Source organism: Gambusia affinis, linkage group LG09 (assembly GCF_019740435.1).
Source record: "Gambusia affinis linkage group LG09, SWU_Gaff_1.0, whole genome shotgun sequence".
Taxonomy (NCBI): domain Eukaryota; kingdom Metazoa; phylum Chordata; class Actinopteri; order Cyprinodontiformes; family Poeciliidae; genus Gambusia; species Gambusia affinis.
In genome coordinates this window covers 11,847,977-11,868,879 of record NC_057876.1, presented here as the reverse complement: position 1 = coordinate 11,868,879, position 20,903 = coordinate 11,847,977, and the positions used below count along the sequence as shown (strand labels likewise).

General features: G+C 38.1%; 3 protein-coding genes across 4 annotated transcripts; 1 reads left to right on the top strand and 2 right to left on the bottom strand.

Annotated features, from left to right (window-relative positions):
- Positions 1–1,567: 1,567 nt before the first annotated feature.
- gdf9 (growth differentiation factor 9) lies at positions 1,568–4,864 on the bottom strand. Its single transcript, XM_044127691.1, has 2 exons — positions 4,184–4,864; positions 1,568–3,192 (listed from the first exon to the last, which is right to left on the bottom strand). Exons 1-2 carry the CDS (start codon positions 4,548–4,550, stop codon positions 2,264–2,266), a joined length of 1,296 nt encoding a protein of 431 aa, XP_043983626.1. The 5' UTR covers positions 4,551–4,864; the 3' UTR covers positions 1,568–2,263.
- Positions 4,865–8,169: 3,305 nt separating this feature from the next.
- On the bottom strand, positions 8,170–9,429 carry sowahab (sosondowah ankyrin repeat domain family member Ab). The gene has a single exon (XM_044127791.1). It carries the CDS (start codon positions 9,427–9,429, stop codon positions 8,170–8,172), a length of 1,260 nt encoding a protein of 419 aa, XP_043983726.1.
- Positions 9,430–10,816: 1,387 nt separating this feature from the next.
- LOC122837368 (septin-8-A-like) lies at positions 10,817–20,377 on the top strand. Of its 2 annotated transcripts, XM_044127689.1 has the most exons (11): positions 10,846–10,983; positions 12,435–12,549; positions 12,634–12,829; positions 13,663–13,849; positions 13,926–14,087; positions 15,167–15,263; positions 15,379–15,547; positions 16,351–16,483; positions 16,575–16,765; positions 18,155–18,165; positions 18,941–20,377. In XM_044127689.1, exons 1-10 carry the CDS (start codon positions 10,927–10,929, stop codon positions 18,156–18,158), a joined length of 1,311 nt encoding a protein of 436 aa, XP_043983624.1. In that variant the 5' UTR covers positions 10,846–10,926; the 3' UTR covers positions 18,159–18,165; positions 18,941–20,377. The 2 variants fall into 2 exon arrangements, with proteins under 2 accessions (XP_043983622.1, XP_043983624.1); XM_044127687.1 differs by lacking the exon at positions 18,155–18,165 and having other exon boundaries at positions 10,817–10,983.
- Positions 20,378–20,903: the final 526 nt, after the last annotated feature.

The following is a 20,903-nucleotide window of genomic DNA, read 5'->3' as shown; positions in this document are numbered from 1 at the left end:
TGAATGTGACCGTATTCTACAGTTCATTCAGAAATGTTAAACATTTCTAAAACATTTCATAGCATTTTTTAAAAATCCTTACCTTTGAGTTGCAATAGTTTTGATAGAGCATAAGATACAAACATAGGTACAGCTGCAAAAAAAATTAAATAAAATAAATAATGTAGACAAAAGCTAAATATTTGTTACATTTTCAGAAAGTGAAACATTGAAAATTTCAAGATTTCATTTCTTGTAATTTTGATGATTTGGACTCGCTGTCATGCACTTGATTTAAACACAGTTTTGAATAATTACTGCATTAGTGCAACATGGCATGGTGGAAATTGGACAGTGGCTCTGCTGAAGTGCAATGCAAGTCAAGATTGCTTTTTTAGTAGCCTTCAGGTTATCTGCATTATTGGCTCAGATACCTCTTGAAGCCTTCACATGTCTTTGAATCCTTACCGGGATGAGAAGGTGGCCATGGTTGAGAAGATGAATGTCAAGAGTTTAACCCTTGGATCACTGAGCTCACATATGAATCTCAGACTGGCCAAGGACAATGGATGTGTAGCAGAATATATAGAGCAAAGACTGACAAAAAAAAGCAAAAACTGACAAAAATTTAAAACTAATAAAAATTAAAAACTAATAGGCACCCAGGGGGATGCTCAACCAGGTAGAGGCATCCATTTAATAGACATGGATTCTATAAACTAGCAGTTAAAGCAGGGGTCTCAAACTCCAGTCCTCTATGGCCACTGTCCTGCAAGTTTTAGATGTGCCTCTACTGCACCACCTGAATAGAATAATAAGGCCATTAGCAAGGCTCTGGAGAAATTATCTACACAAGGAGGAGGTAATTAAACCATTTCATTCCAGCGGTTTGTACCTGTGGCACATCTAAAAACCTGTAGGACAGCAGCCCTTGAGGACTGGAGTTTGAGATCCCTGACTTAAAGGCTTTCAAGAAGCTTGAAAATGTAGGCTTGGCACCCAGAGGAATAAGTGATGCCATCACAAATAGGAAAATAAATCATCATACAGTTAGAGCATCAGCCAGTCAAAAACGGTGACTAAAGGCCATAAAAAACACAAAGCTGTACAAGTGAATTTGACAGTTTCATGGGGGATGTAACCTAGATCCCTAGCTTAGGGTTCTACAAACTTTTACAATCCAAGAGTCATTTTTGCACTCATCTCAGCTAAATAAAACTTTTAGAGCCACAGGTATTACATTAACTTTTAGAAAAATAAATGTATTTACAGAAAGTGTCAAAAAGCAAAACATTTTGTTCTTTATCATTTTTGAGCCAAAGGTATTAATAATCATAATGTAGGGTCCAAAGAGCTACTTGCACAACCCCTGGACTTGGTAGGAGTACAATGTCCAGCATTGGGAGCAGAGAAATCTACATTTTCACAAAACACGGCATCATTCTGGCTTAAAATACGACTCGTGTCACATTTTCTAATGTTTCCATAAGAAATTCCATCATTAGCCAGCCTAGATGCATTCACTTTCCAGTTCTCTGCAAATCAAGCAGATTGTAAAACATTTGATTAATGGACTCGTACAGAGAGGTCTATACATATTTTTTTTATTTTCCACTTTTCAGAGTATATCAACTCATTTCACTCCTTTTGGACATCCATTAACCGAGCACAGACAAGTCAATTCATCCAGATTGCATAAATAGACATGATATATTAGTCACATTTAACCAGTATAAATACAAGCATAGTCAGTTTGCACAGGCACGTTTTGACAATAAATATACACTGAAACCCTGACAACTTTCACTCTGCAAATTATGAAGACAGCGACTTGTAGTAATCACAGGAATAAAAGTATATGTAAAAAGGTTTGATAAGAGTTACTGGGGGTGTAATTTTTTTCCATTTTTTTTCAGAAGAGGACTACTTAAAAGAAAATTAATGTATTAAATAAAGACATACAACTCACACAAAATTAGCAAAAAAGAAAAATAAAAAAGGACACTTTTTTTGCAAGTGATCAACTCAACTATATTAACCGTATGTTGAACAGGATGCATTTGCACCACGTTTTAACAAAAAGGAAAACAAAACACCACAGTCCCCTTTCAGATGATAAAATACTTTTACTTTAACACCCCTGCTCCTGAAATTTTTTTTTTTAATGTTACATTTTTTTTTTTCTTTACAGCTTTATGAATTCATTTAGTTTTGATGTACAGTGGTCAGTTGCAGATAAATGGAGATGGTCCAGAAGAACTAGCATTGGAGCAGTCATGGTGGTTCAGCGACACGTACACCTGGTAGCAACCATGTCCTTAAACTCCTTGTAGGCGTAGGAGCCGTCTTCTTCAAAAATCATGACGCTGAGGGGGCTGTAGTGGGATGGAACGCACGATGGTCTGGGAACAGACGAGTCCAGCTTCTCGTAGATGATGTTTTGCACCATGGTGTGGACGGGGGAACCGTAGATGAAGCCCATGGTTCTTGGGCAGATGCCTCTGCAGTACCTGGGGTTGTACTTTGGTGGGAAAACAATCCAGTGATCCAGTTTGAGCTGACTGAATCGCACCCTGAAGTCATACAAGGCACAGTCTGTGGTTGGGAATTCAGAGCTGGATTTAAGCTCAGGCAGCTGCATGTCCAAGCTTTGATCTCCACGCTTGCTCTTCAGAGACGCCCTCCTCCACCTCCTCTTTTGTCCATGCCTTTGTGCCGATTTGAAAACTTGCTTCTGAAACGTGTCTAACGCAGTGGGTGACCTTTGATCTGCACTGGAACTCACCAGGGACCTCTGGTGGGCGACTTTGCTTGTGTCATTGAGATATAGAATCAGAGAAGGAGACCTCAGGGTGAATCCAAAAGGAGATCTGAAACCACTGCTCCCAGCTCTCTGCTCCTTAGGACAGGAGATGTTAACAAGAAGGTCTACATTCCTTCTTTGTACAGGTTGAAGAAACAAGGTAACATCCACTTCCACCCAGTTCCTGCGCCGCCTCTTGTGCGTGCTGTCCGTGAGGTTCAGGGTATGAGAGATCCCAGCACACAGCTGGCACTGGTTGGACCGCTCATGCTCCTTTATGCTCAGGTAACACACAGAGCTGACAGCTGCCGGGTTGTTAAGGTTGAAACTGTACAGCAGGGATGACTTCAGGAGCTGCTCTTTTCGTCTTACTTGTTCAAGGCTGTAGGACAAATCCTGTGTAAAACTTTCTGAAAGAGAAGACAAGATCCAGGTACTGCACAGGACTAGATTCACCAACTTATTTACACAGTGCCTTGAAAAAGTACTAATCACATTACAACCAGAAACTATGATTTATTTAATCAAAATAGTAGAGTGTCTGAAAGCACTGCATCTTTTTTTTTTTTTTTTTTTTCTATTTTGACCATTCCTCATTTCCTGCAAACAAATACTAAATTTTTGTTTGGAAATTCAGAGACATGTCAGTAGTTCATGGAATAATGAAACAATGTTCATCTTACTCAAACATTTACCTATAAAAAATAAAATCAGATCATTTCAAGTCGTCTTGGTTTTTCCAGAGCTCTAAATTTCAAAGTGCAATTAGCATTTGCCTGGAGCCCCTGCAACGATAAGCCTAAAAACAGCCGTTTGGAATCAGTATCTGACATTTTAGATGCTTTCCCAGTTCAAGAAACTTTAATAAATCATTACCAGGCTTCAGCAGATATTGACATGGTTCCTCCAGATTGCTTTCATCTGATCATTTCATACATTTTAGGCTTAATTTTCCATAGTTTTCAGTCAGCCACATACATTTTTGGGAGGGAAGGAAGGAGAGACATAAGAAATGAACATGAAGGACCAAACAATGAAGGACAATGAAAGAAAGCAGTAAGAACAAAAGGAGGGAAAGAAGGACAAGAGAAAACAGAAAGTATGGAGAGGAATTCAAAACATGAAAATGAAAAAGGAAGCAAGAGCAAAGAAATGGAGGTAGGTGAAAAACTTTTTATGCTATACTTTAACAGTTTAAATAGTTCTATAGTATTCATTCTAAAAATGTTAGAGAACCCCTGACCTATAGCAAAATATCAGGGATTCTCAAATATTTCAGACCATTTTTCTTTAAGTAATTATCTTAATGAGTTTTCACTTTAAGTCTTCACGCCCAAATTGTAAAAATCTGTAAATCTTATGCCCTAAACTGAAACCTAGAATCAACACATCGCTGCTCACCTTTATTGCGTTGGGCAGGACATTCATCTTGGGGCTTGATCAGCCTGATGGTGTTGTAAACTTCTTCTCCATCAACGCTCCTCTGCATCCTGGTTGACTTCTTGTAAACTTCCGTCAGATATTTCACGTATCTGTGCTCGGGTTTCACCTTTTTCCTCACGTCCAAGCTCCACCTGCTCCCTCCGTGCTCCGAAAGGGCTTTGAGCAGCGGGGAGAGGATGCTGCTGTACGGGTAGGTCAGGGCGCTCAGGTTGTGCAGCGCATCGGAGGGTCTAACCAGCGGGGGGCTGCAGGACACCAGAATCAGGAGCAACAGAGCACGGAGACAACCAACAGCCGCCAACAACAACATTTGCTTTTCCATCATAAACAGACGAAAGCAAGAGAGACTCTCTGCGGGGAGAGAGCTCGAGGAAAGCGGAGCAAGTGTCGCCGCAGATCAGCGCGCCCAGGTGTTACCAATTACCTGCGTCAATCAGAAGCTTTTCCTTTTTCAAGAGAAAGAAGAAGAGAGCCCGCGGGATTTCAAATATGCGTGTACAAACAAATTAATAATAACTTAAATAGGTACGCATAGAAAGACAATACTTTAGTTGACATTTTATTTCCTAATACTGTTCAATGAATATACTACTGTTTTGTCATGCTGCTCTTTCTCTTGAATATTAAACCCCTCCTTCCACCGCGTCACGTTAATCTGTTTATTCTAACACGAATTATTATTACAGAAATGACAGAAATTTTCTCTATGGCACCAGAAAAAGGGAAATTATGGGCATTATTATTACCAGCAATGCTTGATATTCCTTTCCAGCAATACTGAAAACATATTTCTAGTAAAGCTTTACGTCCACTTTAATGAACTGGTGAATAATCGCAATTACGTAAAATTAATACGTCACCGTTTTTGTTTATATTTTAACTTGGCCAATTTTAATTCTTTCTGTGGTGGAGTTACACAAGCATTCCAGCAGGTGGCAGTGCATTGAGTGTGACATCAAAATCAATCGAAGTGCCTTTTTTATTCAGTTTGGATTGTACATTTTATTTTGAAGGGGGAAAATAATGAATAAATAGAATCAGCTCTTAGGTTAGCTTTCATATTTTCCTGTAATCAGAAGGGCTTTTCAGCACAGTTTGAGCATTTTTTTTTATCTGTAAAAGAAGTTTAGAACTATAATCACAAATATACACTATTTTAATTTAACACATTAAACCCAAACAGAAAGTTTATCACTGTAATAAAATATGGAAAAGTGTAAAGGGTATGAATACCTTTTCTGATTTGTTGCAGTTTCCTTTTGCAGCAGGGAATGCAAGTCAAAATTGAACCATTTTTTTCACAAATACATTAAAAATAAATAAATAATTTAAGAGCCATAAAATTCCCTAAACTTTGTTTGCCTAAAATGTGTAATTTGTTGCTGAGACTAAAGGTTGTGCCTCTGTCCTCCATCATATCGTCAGTCAAGATAAACTGTGATTTATTTGCTGTTGTCTCTGAACGGAGAGGATCTTTGTGGTCAGCTATTCTGTTTAGACAGCTGGAGCTTTTCTCCTGATGTATGCTAAAGCATTCCTTACATCAGGAAATATGAAGAATCTGCAGCTGTGTTGTCTCCACTGATTAGCATTACACCGGATAAGAACATATTTGGTTCGCCATCAAGTCTGTGACATATTCAGAAACACTACAATTTTAAAGTTTTGCCTTAGCCACAGAATCTTGTAACACATTTGTAAATAGTGCATCTCAGAAAAGGTACTTCTAAACATAGTCTTTTTTTGTCAGTTAGTTTTATCTTTTAGTTTTGTTAAATAATTGACCAGTTGGCTTTGGACAAGTTTTTATAATCCTTCATAGTTGTTACAACCTGCAGAAAGTACGAATCTGTCAAAGTGCGTTGAGTTTCACCTTGCTTTAGAGCTTTGATCTATGTCTGAATGACCATATTTTCTAATCATTGAGTCCTTTGACAATGTCAAAGAAAACTTTGTTTAAACTAATCGCTTGGTTCAGTATAATATGGTGAACAATTTATATGAGCGCAAACATATTTTGTCCATGCAGAAAATGCTTTGTTTCTTACTGACTACAAAGAGGGCATTGTTCTGCTTCTGTTTTGATTGTGACGACATCATCCGTGTCTCTTTTCATGTCTTCTGAGACTCGTTTTCTGGGTCAGCAAAAGAGAAAAATTTTCCTTTTTCAGTGCACAAAACATAAACACATACTCTCACAAACAAGAAGCAGAATATCACTGCTGTAATGGATGTTTGGTCTGACAATAAAGGAAGGCTCGGTCATTAGAAGAGGACCAATTGTATTTATTCAAATAAAGTGTAAAAATCTAATGTTACACTTTAGACAAATTCTTAACTAGAAAATAAGAAGAAGTACTTTTTAAAGTGTATCACACTAAACTAAAAAAACATATCAACAACTGTTATAAAATATATACACAATGTGTCTATACAATTTTTTAGTTTAAGAAATAGATGCAAATTTCTATTTCACAATTAAAATTGGGTACTCTGTGGTTTAGACTAATAACATTTTCTATATTATTATATTAGTGTAGAATTTAAAGCTACTAGCTAGACTTTCTGTCAAATCAACCCATATTATTTTAGATATTGTTTGCCACCGATACATAAGTCAGTTTCTAATAGTTTTTGCTATTTTATGTAAATTATTATTTAATAATGACAATTCTATGCTTCTAAAAGCAAGCTGGATCACACAAGCCTCTGATGACATCACATAAGGCATAAGCTTAGGAATTAAAGGCTTAGGTAAAATCTCTCCATAACAGTCCGGTTGCTGCTTTGCATTAGAATGGTTTTCAAGTCCAAGTGATGATTTCTGCAGAAAAGCTGCACCATCAACTTGAGCCAGCTGACTTACTAATATAGAGCTCAGCCCTGTTACCTCCTCCTGGCCAGCACCTGCAGTACAATCCGTTACTGCATTACTAAAGTCAACGCGCCAGGGAAGAAGTTAGAAAAATATTATCTCTCCTCTGTGAGAAAGAAAGAAGTTGCTGAGTCAAACTCAAACATGTGAGGTTGAACCCCTCGCCATCTCAGATGCTTCAGGAGAGAAAACAGAGAAGAATCAGCAGGCTTTTAATCCAGTGTGCTTTCTAAAAATATTGTATTTTTAGAAATTAGCCTGCTGTGTTTTTATGGTCAATGTTCATTAGTCAATAAATACAACAACAACAACAAAAAAAAACAACAACATTGCTACAAAATCAAGAGTCACATCTACAGGTATTTTACACATTAGGTTAAAAAACGTAAAGTAATTTGTTGAAAAATAGTCATTAATACTAATAAACCAAAATTATATACTATGCATAAATAGTACGCTTATCAAACCAGTGATACACTGTACATCAAAGCTGTGCAAGACAGTACGCAGTTGTAGTCCAGGCATAAATATGAACACTAGCTGTGGGTTGGCTGCATCAAGGTACTCATAGGTTTGAAATCCACCAAAAATGTTTCCATCATGCCTCTGAAAGGGTTTAAAGTCTTTTAAATGATATAGCAGACATATATATGGAGTAAACAGTTTTGCAGTATAAATCAGTCATCCAGCCCTTCGCCCCTGCACTTTTTCAACAACATGAAAGCTGCATGTGCCATGTCTGCCCAGCTCACTGAAGACCAGCTACAGAAGTAGACAGCCAGAGAAATTAGGTTGAGTTCATCTATATAGGACATGAGAATAAATAACTTAACTTGAAAGAAAGTTGACTTCAACACCAAAACTAAATGAAGAAGGAGACTATTTGACATCTTTGCTGAAATTTAAATCAAAAATAATGATGATTCTGGTACAGGTACATTTATAATCCATATATTAGTTTTTCATCAGCAGAATGAATTGTTGGTTTTCGGTTAAAATAAAATCACATCGTGTTTTTGTTTTGCTAGCTGTCCATATCTGACATCCCTAGATTCACTTGTGGCCTCTCTTACCACTCATGAGCAAACCTGCAAGACTTATGTTTCCTTCCTAAGTGAGGGTGGAACAGTTTGCTGATAGTGTTGAAGCCTCTTGTGTGCTCCTTGTATTCCTCGCCCTCCATCTTCTCTTCACTCTGCTGCTGTCCTCCCAGCAGTGCCCTGACCTCAGCCGATGCACCTTTCCCCAGGTAGTGAAGCGCCTTCTTGCCGTCATTGTCTCTTTCGTTCACACTGGCTCCGTAGCGCTGCACGAGAGCAACTATGACCTCAGAGTGACCATGCATGGCTGCAATGTGCAAAGGCGTGTATCCTCCGTGTGCTTTGCTGTTGACATTCACGTAGGTGCCTCTTTTGCTGGAAACATCAATGAGTTTGTGTATGATGTCACAGCTGCCGTCCTTGGCAGCCCAGTGCAAGGCTGTGAAACCTGACATGAAATCCTTCTTCTGTGCTAAGCGTGTGTCCTGCAGCAGTAAAGCATACATTTGTCCCCACAGCCCAGCAGCACACTTAACAAGCCACTCATGGGCGATCGGCTCCAAAGGCACAGACTCATCATCAGCCTGTCTGAGGGTCTTGTTTTGGGGCCTCACCAGGGGAGAACCTGGGGCCTGCTTGGCTTCTGTCTGCTTGGATTTCCAACACTGAGGCTCTTTTATTAACTCCCTCTGATGAGGTGGGGAGTTAGAAGTTAGAGCTGGGAGTGATGGAACTCTGATGACTGCTTTGTCAGGGTTTCCATGCTGCTGATGCACCTGGGAGCGTAATCCATCTCTTGCTCCCGCTGCGGAGTTTCCCTCTGGGGATCTGACTGCTATGACAGCGAACACAGCCCCGGATCTACTCGCTGCGCACGGCTGATCTCCGGAGATATTCAGGACTTTAACAGTGGCCGAATCCGCCGTGGATACAGGAGGCCTGCTTTCCTGCAAACCCTCCACGCAGCTTTTATCATCACTATAATAATTGCTTACACTTAACGAACGCCGCGCGTTACTGTTCGCGATTTGACTGAACAAGCTCTGATCCATCTCCTCTTTCACAAAGTCCTGGTACCTCTTCCTCACCATCACAAACTTCACCTCGTCGATCTGTCTGACCACAGCGACGCTGTTCACCAGCTTCTTGAACAGCTCTCTATTGTGCTGCTTTTCCGCGGGATCGCCGCCGTTGATGAGGCTCTTGAAATGGTTCACCAGCTCAGAGTTTTTCACTTTGCCTCCGCGCTCCAGCAGAAAACACAACACGGCTTCCTGGGTCAGAGCCATGGCTCTGCTTTTCCTACGTGGAAAAAAAACAAAAACAAAAACAACAGCTACAGGTGAGAGATGAGGAGGATAACTGCGCTGCGTGTCCCGCTCCGTCCTCTCTGTCTTCTTTCACCACAACCTGCTGCTTCCGGCGCCTCGCCAAATCAGTCCAGCCCGTTTAATATGCAGACACTCCCCGTCCAAAGGCTGTCCAGGGGCTCCTGCAGGGGATCAATGTTACTATGAAAGAAGAAGAAAAAAAAAACTACATTGGAGTTCAAACTGTCTAGTAGAGTAATAATACATTTTCTCTAATTATTTACATTATTTTATTGACTTTGTATATAGTCTGTTTATGTTTAAAATGCACGAGTAACACACTGCCCCTCCCCCCATTTTTATATTCTTGTGGACTCTTATTTTGCATTACACAATTTAAACATGCGAAAATGACTTTGAATAGATCCCGTCTTAGTTTGAATAAACCAGCACTAAAATAGCGCAACACTCTTTTGCATCCTTTTTGACTTTTGATAAAGCTAACTGACAGTAAAAGTCTAGATCAAAACCACCATGTCTTAATGTTCGAAAGGGAACTAATATTCTTATTTTAGCAACATTATTATTAGCATTAACTGTGACCTATAGAGTTAAGAAGAAAAAACAAATAAACAAAAACACAAGCTATTTGGTCCTACTGCTTTTGTTATAGCCTATGCCAAAATATTACAGAGCAAACAATTCGACATACTAACAAACTAACAAACTTACGGCAGATACAAAAGCGGAAAAGAATAGAAAAGTAAAAGAATAATCATAAAAATTAAAATAAAAAATTTAAACTGAAATGAAAATAAAAAACGAGTGATTCGTCAAATACACTTTGTTTCAGGTCATTGCTGATTCACAATTAAAATAAAGGTTTGAATAAACTTGAAATAAATAAACTGCTTAAACTTAATGGGCCCCTATAAGGATGGGGTGCTAAAAAATCAAGATGTTGTGTTCGTGTTTTATTTTTAAGTTTATTTTAGAGCCCTCCAGACAAAAACCCACACAACACGCAGTCACGTTGTTTCGTGGGGATAGATTAGTCTTAGACAAGTAAATAATAGATCATTCATTTATTTTTGCTGATATTCATTGTTGTCCTTAGCTCCCATTTTCGGTCCCATCATCTTTATTAAAGAACAGCTTTACAAAACTCCTGAAATCCTCTCTGCCTTTGGGTTTGCTGTTGTGTGTGTGTGTCCCCATCTGGTCACCCTTTCAAAACGCGAAGCGCCCCCGAAGACAAATAACAACGTAATAATTTTAGAAACCCCAAAAAATAAAACAAAGACCCAATTCTGTCACAAAGGATTAAACACATCTAAGTATTGCACGTGGTGTGAGGACGACCCTCAGAGAAGTGAAGCAGGCGGGCAGTGTGCTGTAATGCCGCCCTCCTGCACAGAGGGCGTGTTGCCTTGAATCAGCCGCACTGAGCGGGGAGCGTGAGGGGAGCAGGTCTGGATGAAGGCTGATTATTATTCCTGGACTCAGACACTTGTGATGATGGCGGCCGATGAGGTAAGATGTTTTTTTTTCCTTTCTCTCTCTCTCTCTTTAAGTGCGATGTCTGCAGTGACTGCTGATTAGAAATACTAAAAGGCTACGCAGAGACGGAATGCTGCTGCCTGCATGATGCTGAGAAAGCTCGGTGGTTAATGAATCAGGATGAAGACGTCATTACACGGCTGGACATGCTTCTTTTTTGGAGCAGTCTCTACGCACCCATATGTGATGCTTGCATTAAAGCAGCTCCCAGGATGAGCATCTAATAGCTACTTCTGACAGGTGCTGAATGACCAGGGCAGAGGGTTAGTTTGAATGAAACAGGACAGTGGGCTGTAAGAGGCTGAGTTAAGAGGATAAAGATAAGCATAAGCCTCTTTTGTAGTGATGTTAACTACCCCATTAGGACTTACGGCGTTATTCTACCAGCCAACCTTGAGCACATGCATGCAATATTTAGGAATATAATATGCATGTTGTTATCATAACATATTGTAATTCTGATTTGTTTTCTGTCAAAAAAGTTGCGTTGTGAATATTGGCAGTAGTTTTGCTTTAATGTCATTTGGGGTTGTGGGTGCCAGGGTAGCCATCAGCTCGGATGTCCTCAGTGGAATAACCTCCAGATAAAGAGCTCTTTGTCTCCCTGTGAGAGAGGGAGGCTGAAACGGAAGGCTGCTGTGTTCAACACATATTGCTCCTCATGTTGAGCCTTTTGCAAGATGCCAAGATCCCCACGGGTGGATCCAGTGTTGAAGGAGAAACTTCTGAGCATACCGACTGAGTAAAACAGCAGATATCAAGGTTTTAAAGGCATGGATCTCTAAAGTATTTCTTCTCGCCGTTTTGCAGTTTAAAGTCCTTTTACAGAAATACCAGGATAAGTGCTTGACTGTTTCTGGCTGTCTAGTAACATAGTTCCCACCCCCACTTGTTGCTGGTCATCTGGCTGAAAGATAGCCACTCCGTTCTCCTCTTACTAACAGAAAATTCTACTTAAAAGGTTTTGGAAATAGTTGCAATCACACGACAAACCCAGAACTCGGAGTAGGAACTTGGTCTGGAAAAGCCTTAGTGTTCACCACAAAAAGCTGGAGAGGATGACGTTTGTGGGTGTCTAGGTTTTCAGGAGGAAAACGTAGACCTCTGTTAGCCCCAAAACCTGATCTCAGATAAGTGTAAGACAGTGGCCTGATTAATGAAAAATAGCAATTTATTAAATATGAAGTAGATTTTAGTTGTTGATTCCTATTGTCAGACCAGAAATATAATCAAATACTAACCTAGAAATTATTCTCCTTCTTGTTTTTAGCTGACACCTTTAATTTGACAGATATAACCTTGTAATTGTGTTGGTCCATTCAGCGGGTCTATCTTTTGAAATTTTAAATCTGCGTTCGGGGAGCAGATTTGGGACAAACTGTACTATACTGACTTCTTTTGTTTCTCTGCATATGGTTATTAAGAATGAAGAAATGCGAAGCCTGGAGCTCAGTGGCCAAGTGGGGTTCAACAGCCTTCCTCATCAAGTGGTCAGGAAGTTAGTTTCTCAGGGATTTTGCTTCAACATCCTCTGTGTAGGTATGTCTCAACACAGCATGAGTTCACTACCTATGACGTCGACTATTTGGATGAGGTTTTCATAGTTTGCCCTTTGTGTCTAAGGTGAAACAGGAATAGGCAAATCAACCCTGATCAACACTCTTTTCAACACAACATTTGAAAACGAGGAAGCTGATCACTATGAGCAAGAAGTGAAGCTGCGTTCGCAGACGTATGAGCTGCAGGAGAACACTGTCAAACTGAAGCTGACTATTGTGCACACTGTAGGCTTTGGAGACCAGATCAACAAGGATGAAAGGTGAAGAACGGCAATGCATGCTGTGGCTTTTTTTTTTTTCAAAACCTGTTGTTTAGGTGATAAGATAGCAAACTAAACAAACAAAGCACCTGACTTTGCACCAAATGTGGAGCTCAACAACATTATAAACCATTATCAGAACCCTTTTTTTTTTTGCTTCTTTGTCACACAGATACATTTTTCGTATGGCCCATGAATTAAAGTGTCCCACAACTGCATGTTATAATTTTTTGCAGAAAAAGATCTAAGGACTTATTCGGCTTTCTCAAGTCCTCAAAAACCCATGCTTGGAGATTCAAAAACAATTCCCATCCAAATGCTGTCACTCTAAGAAACCTTTTAATGTACATTGTATCTTGTTTAAGTGACTGACTACCACATTTTTATATGTTTTCCTACAAATATTTAAGTTTATTAAAAGGTTCTCCTGATGTCTTTTGACCCCGTATGTCAGGTTTTTAATGCTTCTCGGACAGCATAGTAGCATATTGAATGATGACAGTAAAATAGTTGGATAACGTCGAAGTTCTGTGAAAGAAATTACTAGAAATGCCTCATGGTGAGATCAGTGTCTGCCACTAATCCCTCCCCTTCATACTGTCCAGAAGATCTTTAGATTAAGGAGATTGTGCTGGCATGTAAGCTGGGGAGAAAATATGGCACAGATTCAGTCCCTGTCTGACAGATCAGACAGCAGGAAGTAGAAAAGTCGGACATTTTTGGCAGACAACAGAGTTTTTTCCCTGGAAACTAATATATTAGTAAGAAAACATAAGAAATCTGCTTAAAACGTGCAAAATATCTAGTTGATGTTTTTATATCTGCTTTCGCAGCTGCAAACCCATTCTTGACTACATCGAAGCCCAGTTTGAGAAATATCTGGAAGAGGAGCTAAAGATAAAACGTTCCCTCTCGAACTACGATGACACCAGAATCCACATCTGCCTGTATTTCATTGCTCCCACCGGGCACACCCTTAAAACTCTTGATCTGGTTATGATGAAGAAGCTGGACAGCAAGGTGAGACGATGAAAGCCCATTTCAGAATGTTTCCTCAGCTCCTTTTTGAGGCTCTCCTTGTGGTTTCTCTGATCAGGTCAACATCATTCCCATTATCGCAAAGGCAGACATCATGTCAAAGACCGAGCTGGGAAACTTAAAGATGAAGATTATGACTGAGCTGCAGAGCTACGGTGTGCAGATATATCAGTTTCCGAACGAGGATGAGGAAGTTGGAGAGATAAACTCTTCCTTAAATGTGAGTCTTAGAAACATGGACTCACATGGGACACTTGACTTGTTTAATTTTAGGGAAATATTTGCACAATGAACAATATTTTTTACTTTTCAGTCTTATTTTGGATATTTTGTAAAATGAGTGAACACATTTTTACTAAGAACTGATTATACAGTAGCTTTAGTTAACATAATAACCTATTATTTTTGGATGCTGAATAAAAAGGATGATTCCTAAGACTTGTCCTGATTTTTGTGACGTTTAGACATTGGATTGTTAAACATTGAATATGATTTGGCTAAAATATGTTGCCTCTATCTTATGGTCCTTAAATTAAAGTGCCTGTCTTCCATATATGTTTAAATTCTGATGACATCATTTTTAAGCTTTTAAGCTCAAGGCACAAATGAGACAAAATGATTAAATGCACAAGTATCACAATGCTGCATTTTACTAACATTACAAATATTAAAAAACAAATTCTAAAGACAAGCTTACTATTCTGTAGAAAGTTTATGTTGCCTTTCAAAAGTACTCAACTTATTGAAGTTTAACCAAAACATAACAATGTAACAGTGGAAACAAAAAACTTTTATACTTAAAAGCCTGTCGCCACTGCAAGAGTTACACAAGTTCAGCTTTTTTTTTCTTTAATTCAGTATACTCTGAAGGTCTCATTTTGCTACAAATATTCTCTGAATTTAGATTATAAATATTTGTTCTTTATTTTTATATTTTTGTAGTCCACTCCAGAGCAAATGTTTATGACCACCAGCAGCTTTACAATTTTGAGGAGCCCATCAAGCAGACTATTCCATGTTTCCCTAATGCTGCCCTCTTGTGGGACCAACGGGAATGACGTACCTTTTTACAATGCATTATGTTTACCTTAAGAACATCTCTACAATTTATCTGGTCTGTAGCATAAATTCAGGGATTTGCTTCTTAACGTACAGCTTAGTCAATACTAGCGTACGAGTGGAACTGTGTTAACATTTAGCCAACTGCATTAGACTGCGTATTTTTAGCTTCACACCATCTCTACTGTGATAAATTTTGACAGATTTTAAAAGTCTTCTCTTTCTCTCTCTGTGTTACAGGCTCACCTTCCCTTTGCTGTCGTCGGAAGCATGGAGGATGTTAAAATAGGGAACAGAATGGTGAAAGCAAGGTCGTACCCCTGGGGAGCTGTTCAGGGTGATTCTGCTGTTATTATACAACAAAATATTGTCACAATCTGTGTACCAGAAAGAGGAATGTTTGCAGTTTTTAAAAATTGAGCAGCCAGCACGGTTCTTTCATGTTTATTCAGTGGAAAACGAAGAGCACTGCGACTTTGTTCATCTGAGAGAGATGCTTCTGCGCGTTAACATGGATGATCTCCGGGAGCAAACACACTCTCGTCACTACGAACTCTATCGCCGCTGCAAGCTACAAGAGATGGGCTTCAAGGACACTGACCCTGACAGCCAGTCGTTCAGGTGAAATGAGGGAACTTCAGAGCATTTTACTGAGGGGAATGTGTTAGAAAACAGCATCTAATTTATTCCACGTCATGGAAATCCATCCGTATGCTGCATAATCGAACGAGCGCATCCCACTGATTTTTCACTATTAATCTCACAAACAAAATGTTAATGGCATGTTTTAAAGTCCGTCACTTAGATTTGTTTCCATGTTAGACAAAAAAGCGTTGTGCCTCCACATCTTTGTTTTCATGCACAACTCAACGTCAGGCTGCATTGGTTGAACCCTCAGTAGATTCATGAAGGGGTTCTGTGAAAATGTATTTGCCCTTCTTCAGATTTCTTTGCTTTTTGCTTTTTATTTGTGAAATTCAAATATTTAGATCATCAAAGCGAAATCTGAATTTCAGACTAAAATAAGGCTTTATTAAAAGGTTGTGCAAACCAACATATCAATTTGTGATACAACAATTGATGTAATCTTTTGATGAATGCCAATAAATTTTCTTCAGTTTCTTTAGATAAGGTCATTGTTTTTAATACTTTAGCCTCCAAAAGAAGCAGTACATGAAATCACTGTCACTAACTGCAATTTGGTTTTACTCAGGAATTTGTGTGCTACTAAGATTAGTTTGATCACCTGAAAATTGCCAGGGTGGGCATAAAAACAACAAAAACAAAAAAAATTACTTTTTACATTATTGTAAATGACTTCTTTCATTACAATGAGCTAACTAAGCCGAGTATGAAATCAGAAACTGCTGCCACAGCTGCCTCACAGCGTCACATCTTGTTCATACTCTGTTTGTGTTCTTCAGCCTGCAGGAGATGTATGAGGCCAAAAGAAGGGAGTTCCTCAAAGAGCTGCAGCACAGAGAGGAATCAATGAGACAGATGTTTGTTAACAAAGTGAAGGAAACGGAAGCCGAGCTGAAAGAAAAAGAAAAAGAGGTGAGGAACGACCGTGCAACAAGACACGTCACGAATAAATGAAGGAGCTGGGTGTGTCTCATATTGAGCTTTCTGTTGTTCTGTTCTTCAGCTTCACGAGAGATTCGAAGTGCTGAAGCGCATGCACCAGGAAGAAAAGAGGAATCTGGAGGAGAAAAGGCGAGAACTGGAAGAAGATATGAATGCCTTCAACAGGAGGAAGGTAGCAGCTGAAACGCTGATGGGACAAGCGCTGCAGGGATGTTCACAACAGCCACTGAAAAAGGAAAAAGACAAAAAGAAGTGAGTCTGTTGTTATTTAGTACAAATTACTATTGGAATATCTGTTAAAGGTCCTGATTCATTACTCACCTTTAGGATTTGCCTCCAATGAATCGGATACTTTGTGCGATCTTTAAAGATGATATTTTAGCTTAGTTCAGTTCTACTTACAATCCATCCATCCATCCATTTTCTGTACACCCTTGTCCCTGAGAGGGGTCGGTGCCTGGTCGGGTGCTGGTGTCTATCTCCAGCTAACACTTCGGGCGAGAGGCAGGGTACACCCTGGACAGGCTGCCAGTCTGTCGCAGTCAAGTTACAATAGAAAATAATTTTTTTTGCACAGCGCTGTATGTTATGACTTTTAGATTGTCACTTGATGCCATCATACTGTGACATTAACACAATTCCTTAAGCTGTTTGCTGAATTTCACAAAAAATATTTTCGCAAGGCATACATTCATTGCATGCTGGCTAGGCTCGTCAACACTGACCTAATTGGATGAGGGGGATAAAGCTACCATGCTATCCTCCTGGAGGCCATTTTGACTCATAAAGTGATCCAGGGACATATTTAGACTGACACGGTATGGAGACACTGTAGGAAGGGTCACAGCTTGCATGACACAGCCTGATGCTTCTGTCTCTGCAGGCCAACCTGCCAGACTGTCTCTCAGGGAAGGGCACTTGTGTTTACATTTGACTTGTCTCAGCAGTGCTCATGCCATGTGCAGCACAGATGATACCCAGACATCTTACATGGAGCTAGCTAGCATCATTTTTTTCAGGTGAAAACATTAGATGCCAGGGTGAATTATTAATGCACAAACAGCAGATACTAGAGACTGGAATGAGCCAAACAACAACAACAACAACAACAAAATCCATAAAAATAGGTTTGTAAACAGAAGCAGTGGGTGGAAATGAAATGAAAACAAAATGTCCAAGATTCAGATTTTTCAAAAGCGAGATCAATGTTTTATGAAAATTATTTATTACTTTCTTGAAATTAATAAATTTACGTTTTTTAAAACTACTATGCCTTATTGCTCAACTATGGTGTTATGACTATAAACTTTTTCAAGATGATGAACTTCAACAGCAAACTGTTAGCCTGAAAAAAACACACAGAAAATCCAGAATACTTCTGTTTGACGTTACATGTCTGCAATGACAGTTGAGATATTTTAAAGCTTTTCCCATATTTTTAGATGAAACATGAATGATTATGGAAAACATTGTATATGGTAAGTATATTAATAATTCAGCCGAAAATCTGGAAGCGTTTAAGCCTAAGCATTGCTGCTCTTCAATTTGATTAATGCTGTTATGGATTTTTATTTTTAATTAGTGCTAAACATAACATTTTTCTTTTGGGATTTTTTCCTCTTTGTTCTTTTTTCTTTTTAGTTGACATAAAGGTGAGAACATCCAAGCAAAATTCATCTACCATCAGTGTAGGGAAAACAAATTTTTTTCTATCTGCAATAATAATAATAATAATAATAATAATAATAATAATAATAATAATAATAATAATAATAATAATAATAATAATAATAATAATAATAAAATGTGTGCTAGAAATTGTAGTATTCTTGTTGCTCAGTGTAACTGACTGGTTCCTAATGTTAACTCTAATACAAAATGTATGGATGATTTTTATAACGTATAACATATTTTTTAATATTCTTACTATGACTATGTGTTTACCTCCAGCTCTGTTATTAATCTCTTCTTCTCAGTGAGAAACCTGCAGAACTTTGAAAGATGACTTAATTCCTGCTTCTGTCACTTTTCTAAAAATATTTAGAGCAATTGTTTAGTGTTAACATTTTTATTTTTATTTTTTTCATTTATTTTAATTTTATGGATTGTTATAAAGAGCAGAATGCCATGTTTTGGAAACCAAGGCCCATAATCAAAATGAAACAGAAACAGAGGATTATAGATTGTCTTGAACTTCTTTCTCATCATCATTATCTCATTGTCTTTCTAACGACTAAAACATTTCATATCATCCATTGTCTTCACTCATGATGCTCATGTAAAAAACAGCCACTTTATGCTCCCTCTCTGACTCTTGTTTTCACTGAACATAATAATAAAGAACTGTTTTTATATGTAACTAAAAACTCAGAAAGAAGGTTGTTTTCCAATTTAAAATAAATAATGTTTTTGTCTTTCCATTTGTAGCTTCTTCAGTCTCCCCTCTGCGTGCTCCTTAAGCTCAGGAAGGAACTTGAATTAGAAGACATTCTACCGCATGAGAACATCAAACTAACAATCAAGTGTTTTTATTTTTTCAAATGTTTAATAAAGATTTTATAGAACTAAAGCAAACTTCAAAGTGAGTAAACCTGATGTCTTCAACGTCATCTACAACTTTATCTGCACACTTTTAAGCAACGTGCTGTGGCATTGTCTCTGCATGGCTCCTGAACTTGATTCCTGCAAGTACTAAGACGTCTGCTTCGCCAAAATGTGTTTTGCACTGTAGTGCCTTGCAAAAGTGTTCATACTTCTTGAAGTTTTCCAAAAATGTATTATGTTACAGCCACTAACATCTGTATCTTTTATTATGCTATTATAAAAGAGCAATGCAAAGTAGTACATGTTGTGCAGTGGGACGGAAATTAGACATGGTTTTCAAATTTTATTTCTTTTGCAAATAAATATCTGTGGTGTGGTGTGCATCTGTATTTAGCCCTTTTAAGGTCAATATGTTCTAAAGTAGCTTTGTGATGCTATCACAGCCATGAGTCTTATGTGGTATGGCTTCTTTGCAGATCTAAAAATCAAAATTTTAAACCTGTTCAAATGCAATCAGATTGGATATAGAACATCCTGTCTGCTGTGATCCTTTGTCTGCAAAAGGATCTTTGTTATTAACTAATGTTCTCTAAAAAAATCAAGCATCGGAGTACCATATACAGTGAGATGGTGTTAGCCATGGGTCGGACTCTTCAGATAATCATGACTTCTGAGGGAACTGGTAGCAGTGAATTTTATTAAGAAATTCTAGAGTAAAGAAACACCCGCAACACTTTTTATTTTTTATAAAATGCAGAAACCATGTATCATTTTCCTTAAACTTTAGAATCGTGCTATTTTGTGTTGATCTATCACATAAAATCTCATTTAAGTTTGTGGTTGTAACATAACATATTGAAAACTGAATATTTTTGCAAGACACATTTAATGTGTAATCATCCTGTTCTTGCCTTGTATTGCTTGTAAATGGAATGTTAAAAAATTTCACTGTGAAATATATAATACCCTCATGTGCTAATGTTGTCAAATGACTTCTTGTTTGTAGTCATGTTATGATTTAGAAGCACTTTAAATGAACTGTAGTTCAGAAACTATATTGATATATATTCAAAACAATGAATGGTGTCTTACTATTCAAACGTTTATATTCTTATATAATTTCTTAAAGATGTATATGTAATATGTAACACTTTAAACTACAAATGTTGAGTATGCTGTTATAACATAAAAAGACTGGATTTGAATAAATACAGGTTTAAAATCTCCTAATGTCAATAAATCCTGATGCCAGATTTGTGTTGACTTGATCACTTCTAGATTAGAAGTGTGATTTAATAAAGTTTTTTCTTTTGAAATGCATTCGCTTCTTCAAATAGTTGTGATTTCTGATTAAAAAGAGCAGTGAAAAGAACAAAATCTGGTTTCTCCTGGCTCCTTCCAGAATGTTCTGGAAACCGCAGAAGCCTATATTTCCGGGTAAATGGGGAATAAAACAAAAATGAAATCGTTCCTTTAAGGTTGGCCCATTATAAATGTTTTATACAATATGTTTTCAGGCGGTACCAGAAATAAATTCTCCTTAATTTGTGTTTCTGAATACTTTTTAATCTTTTAAAAAAATTTGTTTACATATGTGCAGGAACTTCAGAAACTTTGATAGTCTTAATAAATTAAAATACAAAAAAGACCAATTCATACTGTACATGCCTTGTCGCTTCTTCATTGATAAAGTTAACATAAATCTTGTAAATATTAGTCTTTAGCCTAATACGTACAAGACAGAGCTCGGTTCTTTCCGTCAGGCTTCATTCAACTGTGATTGGTATTGAACCCAATAAGGGGCGGGTCTTAGTTTAGAGTGACTGGTAACCTGTCCAATCAAAAC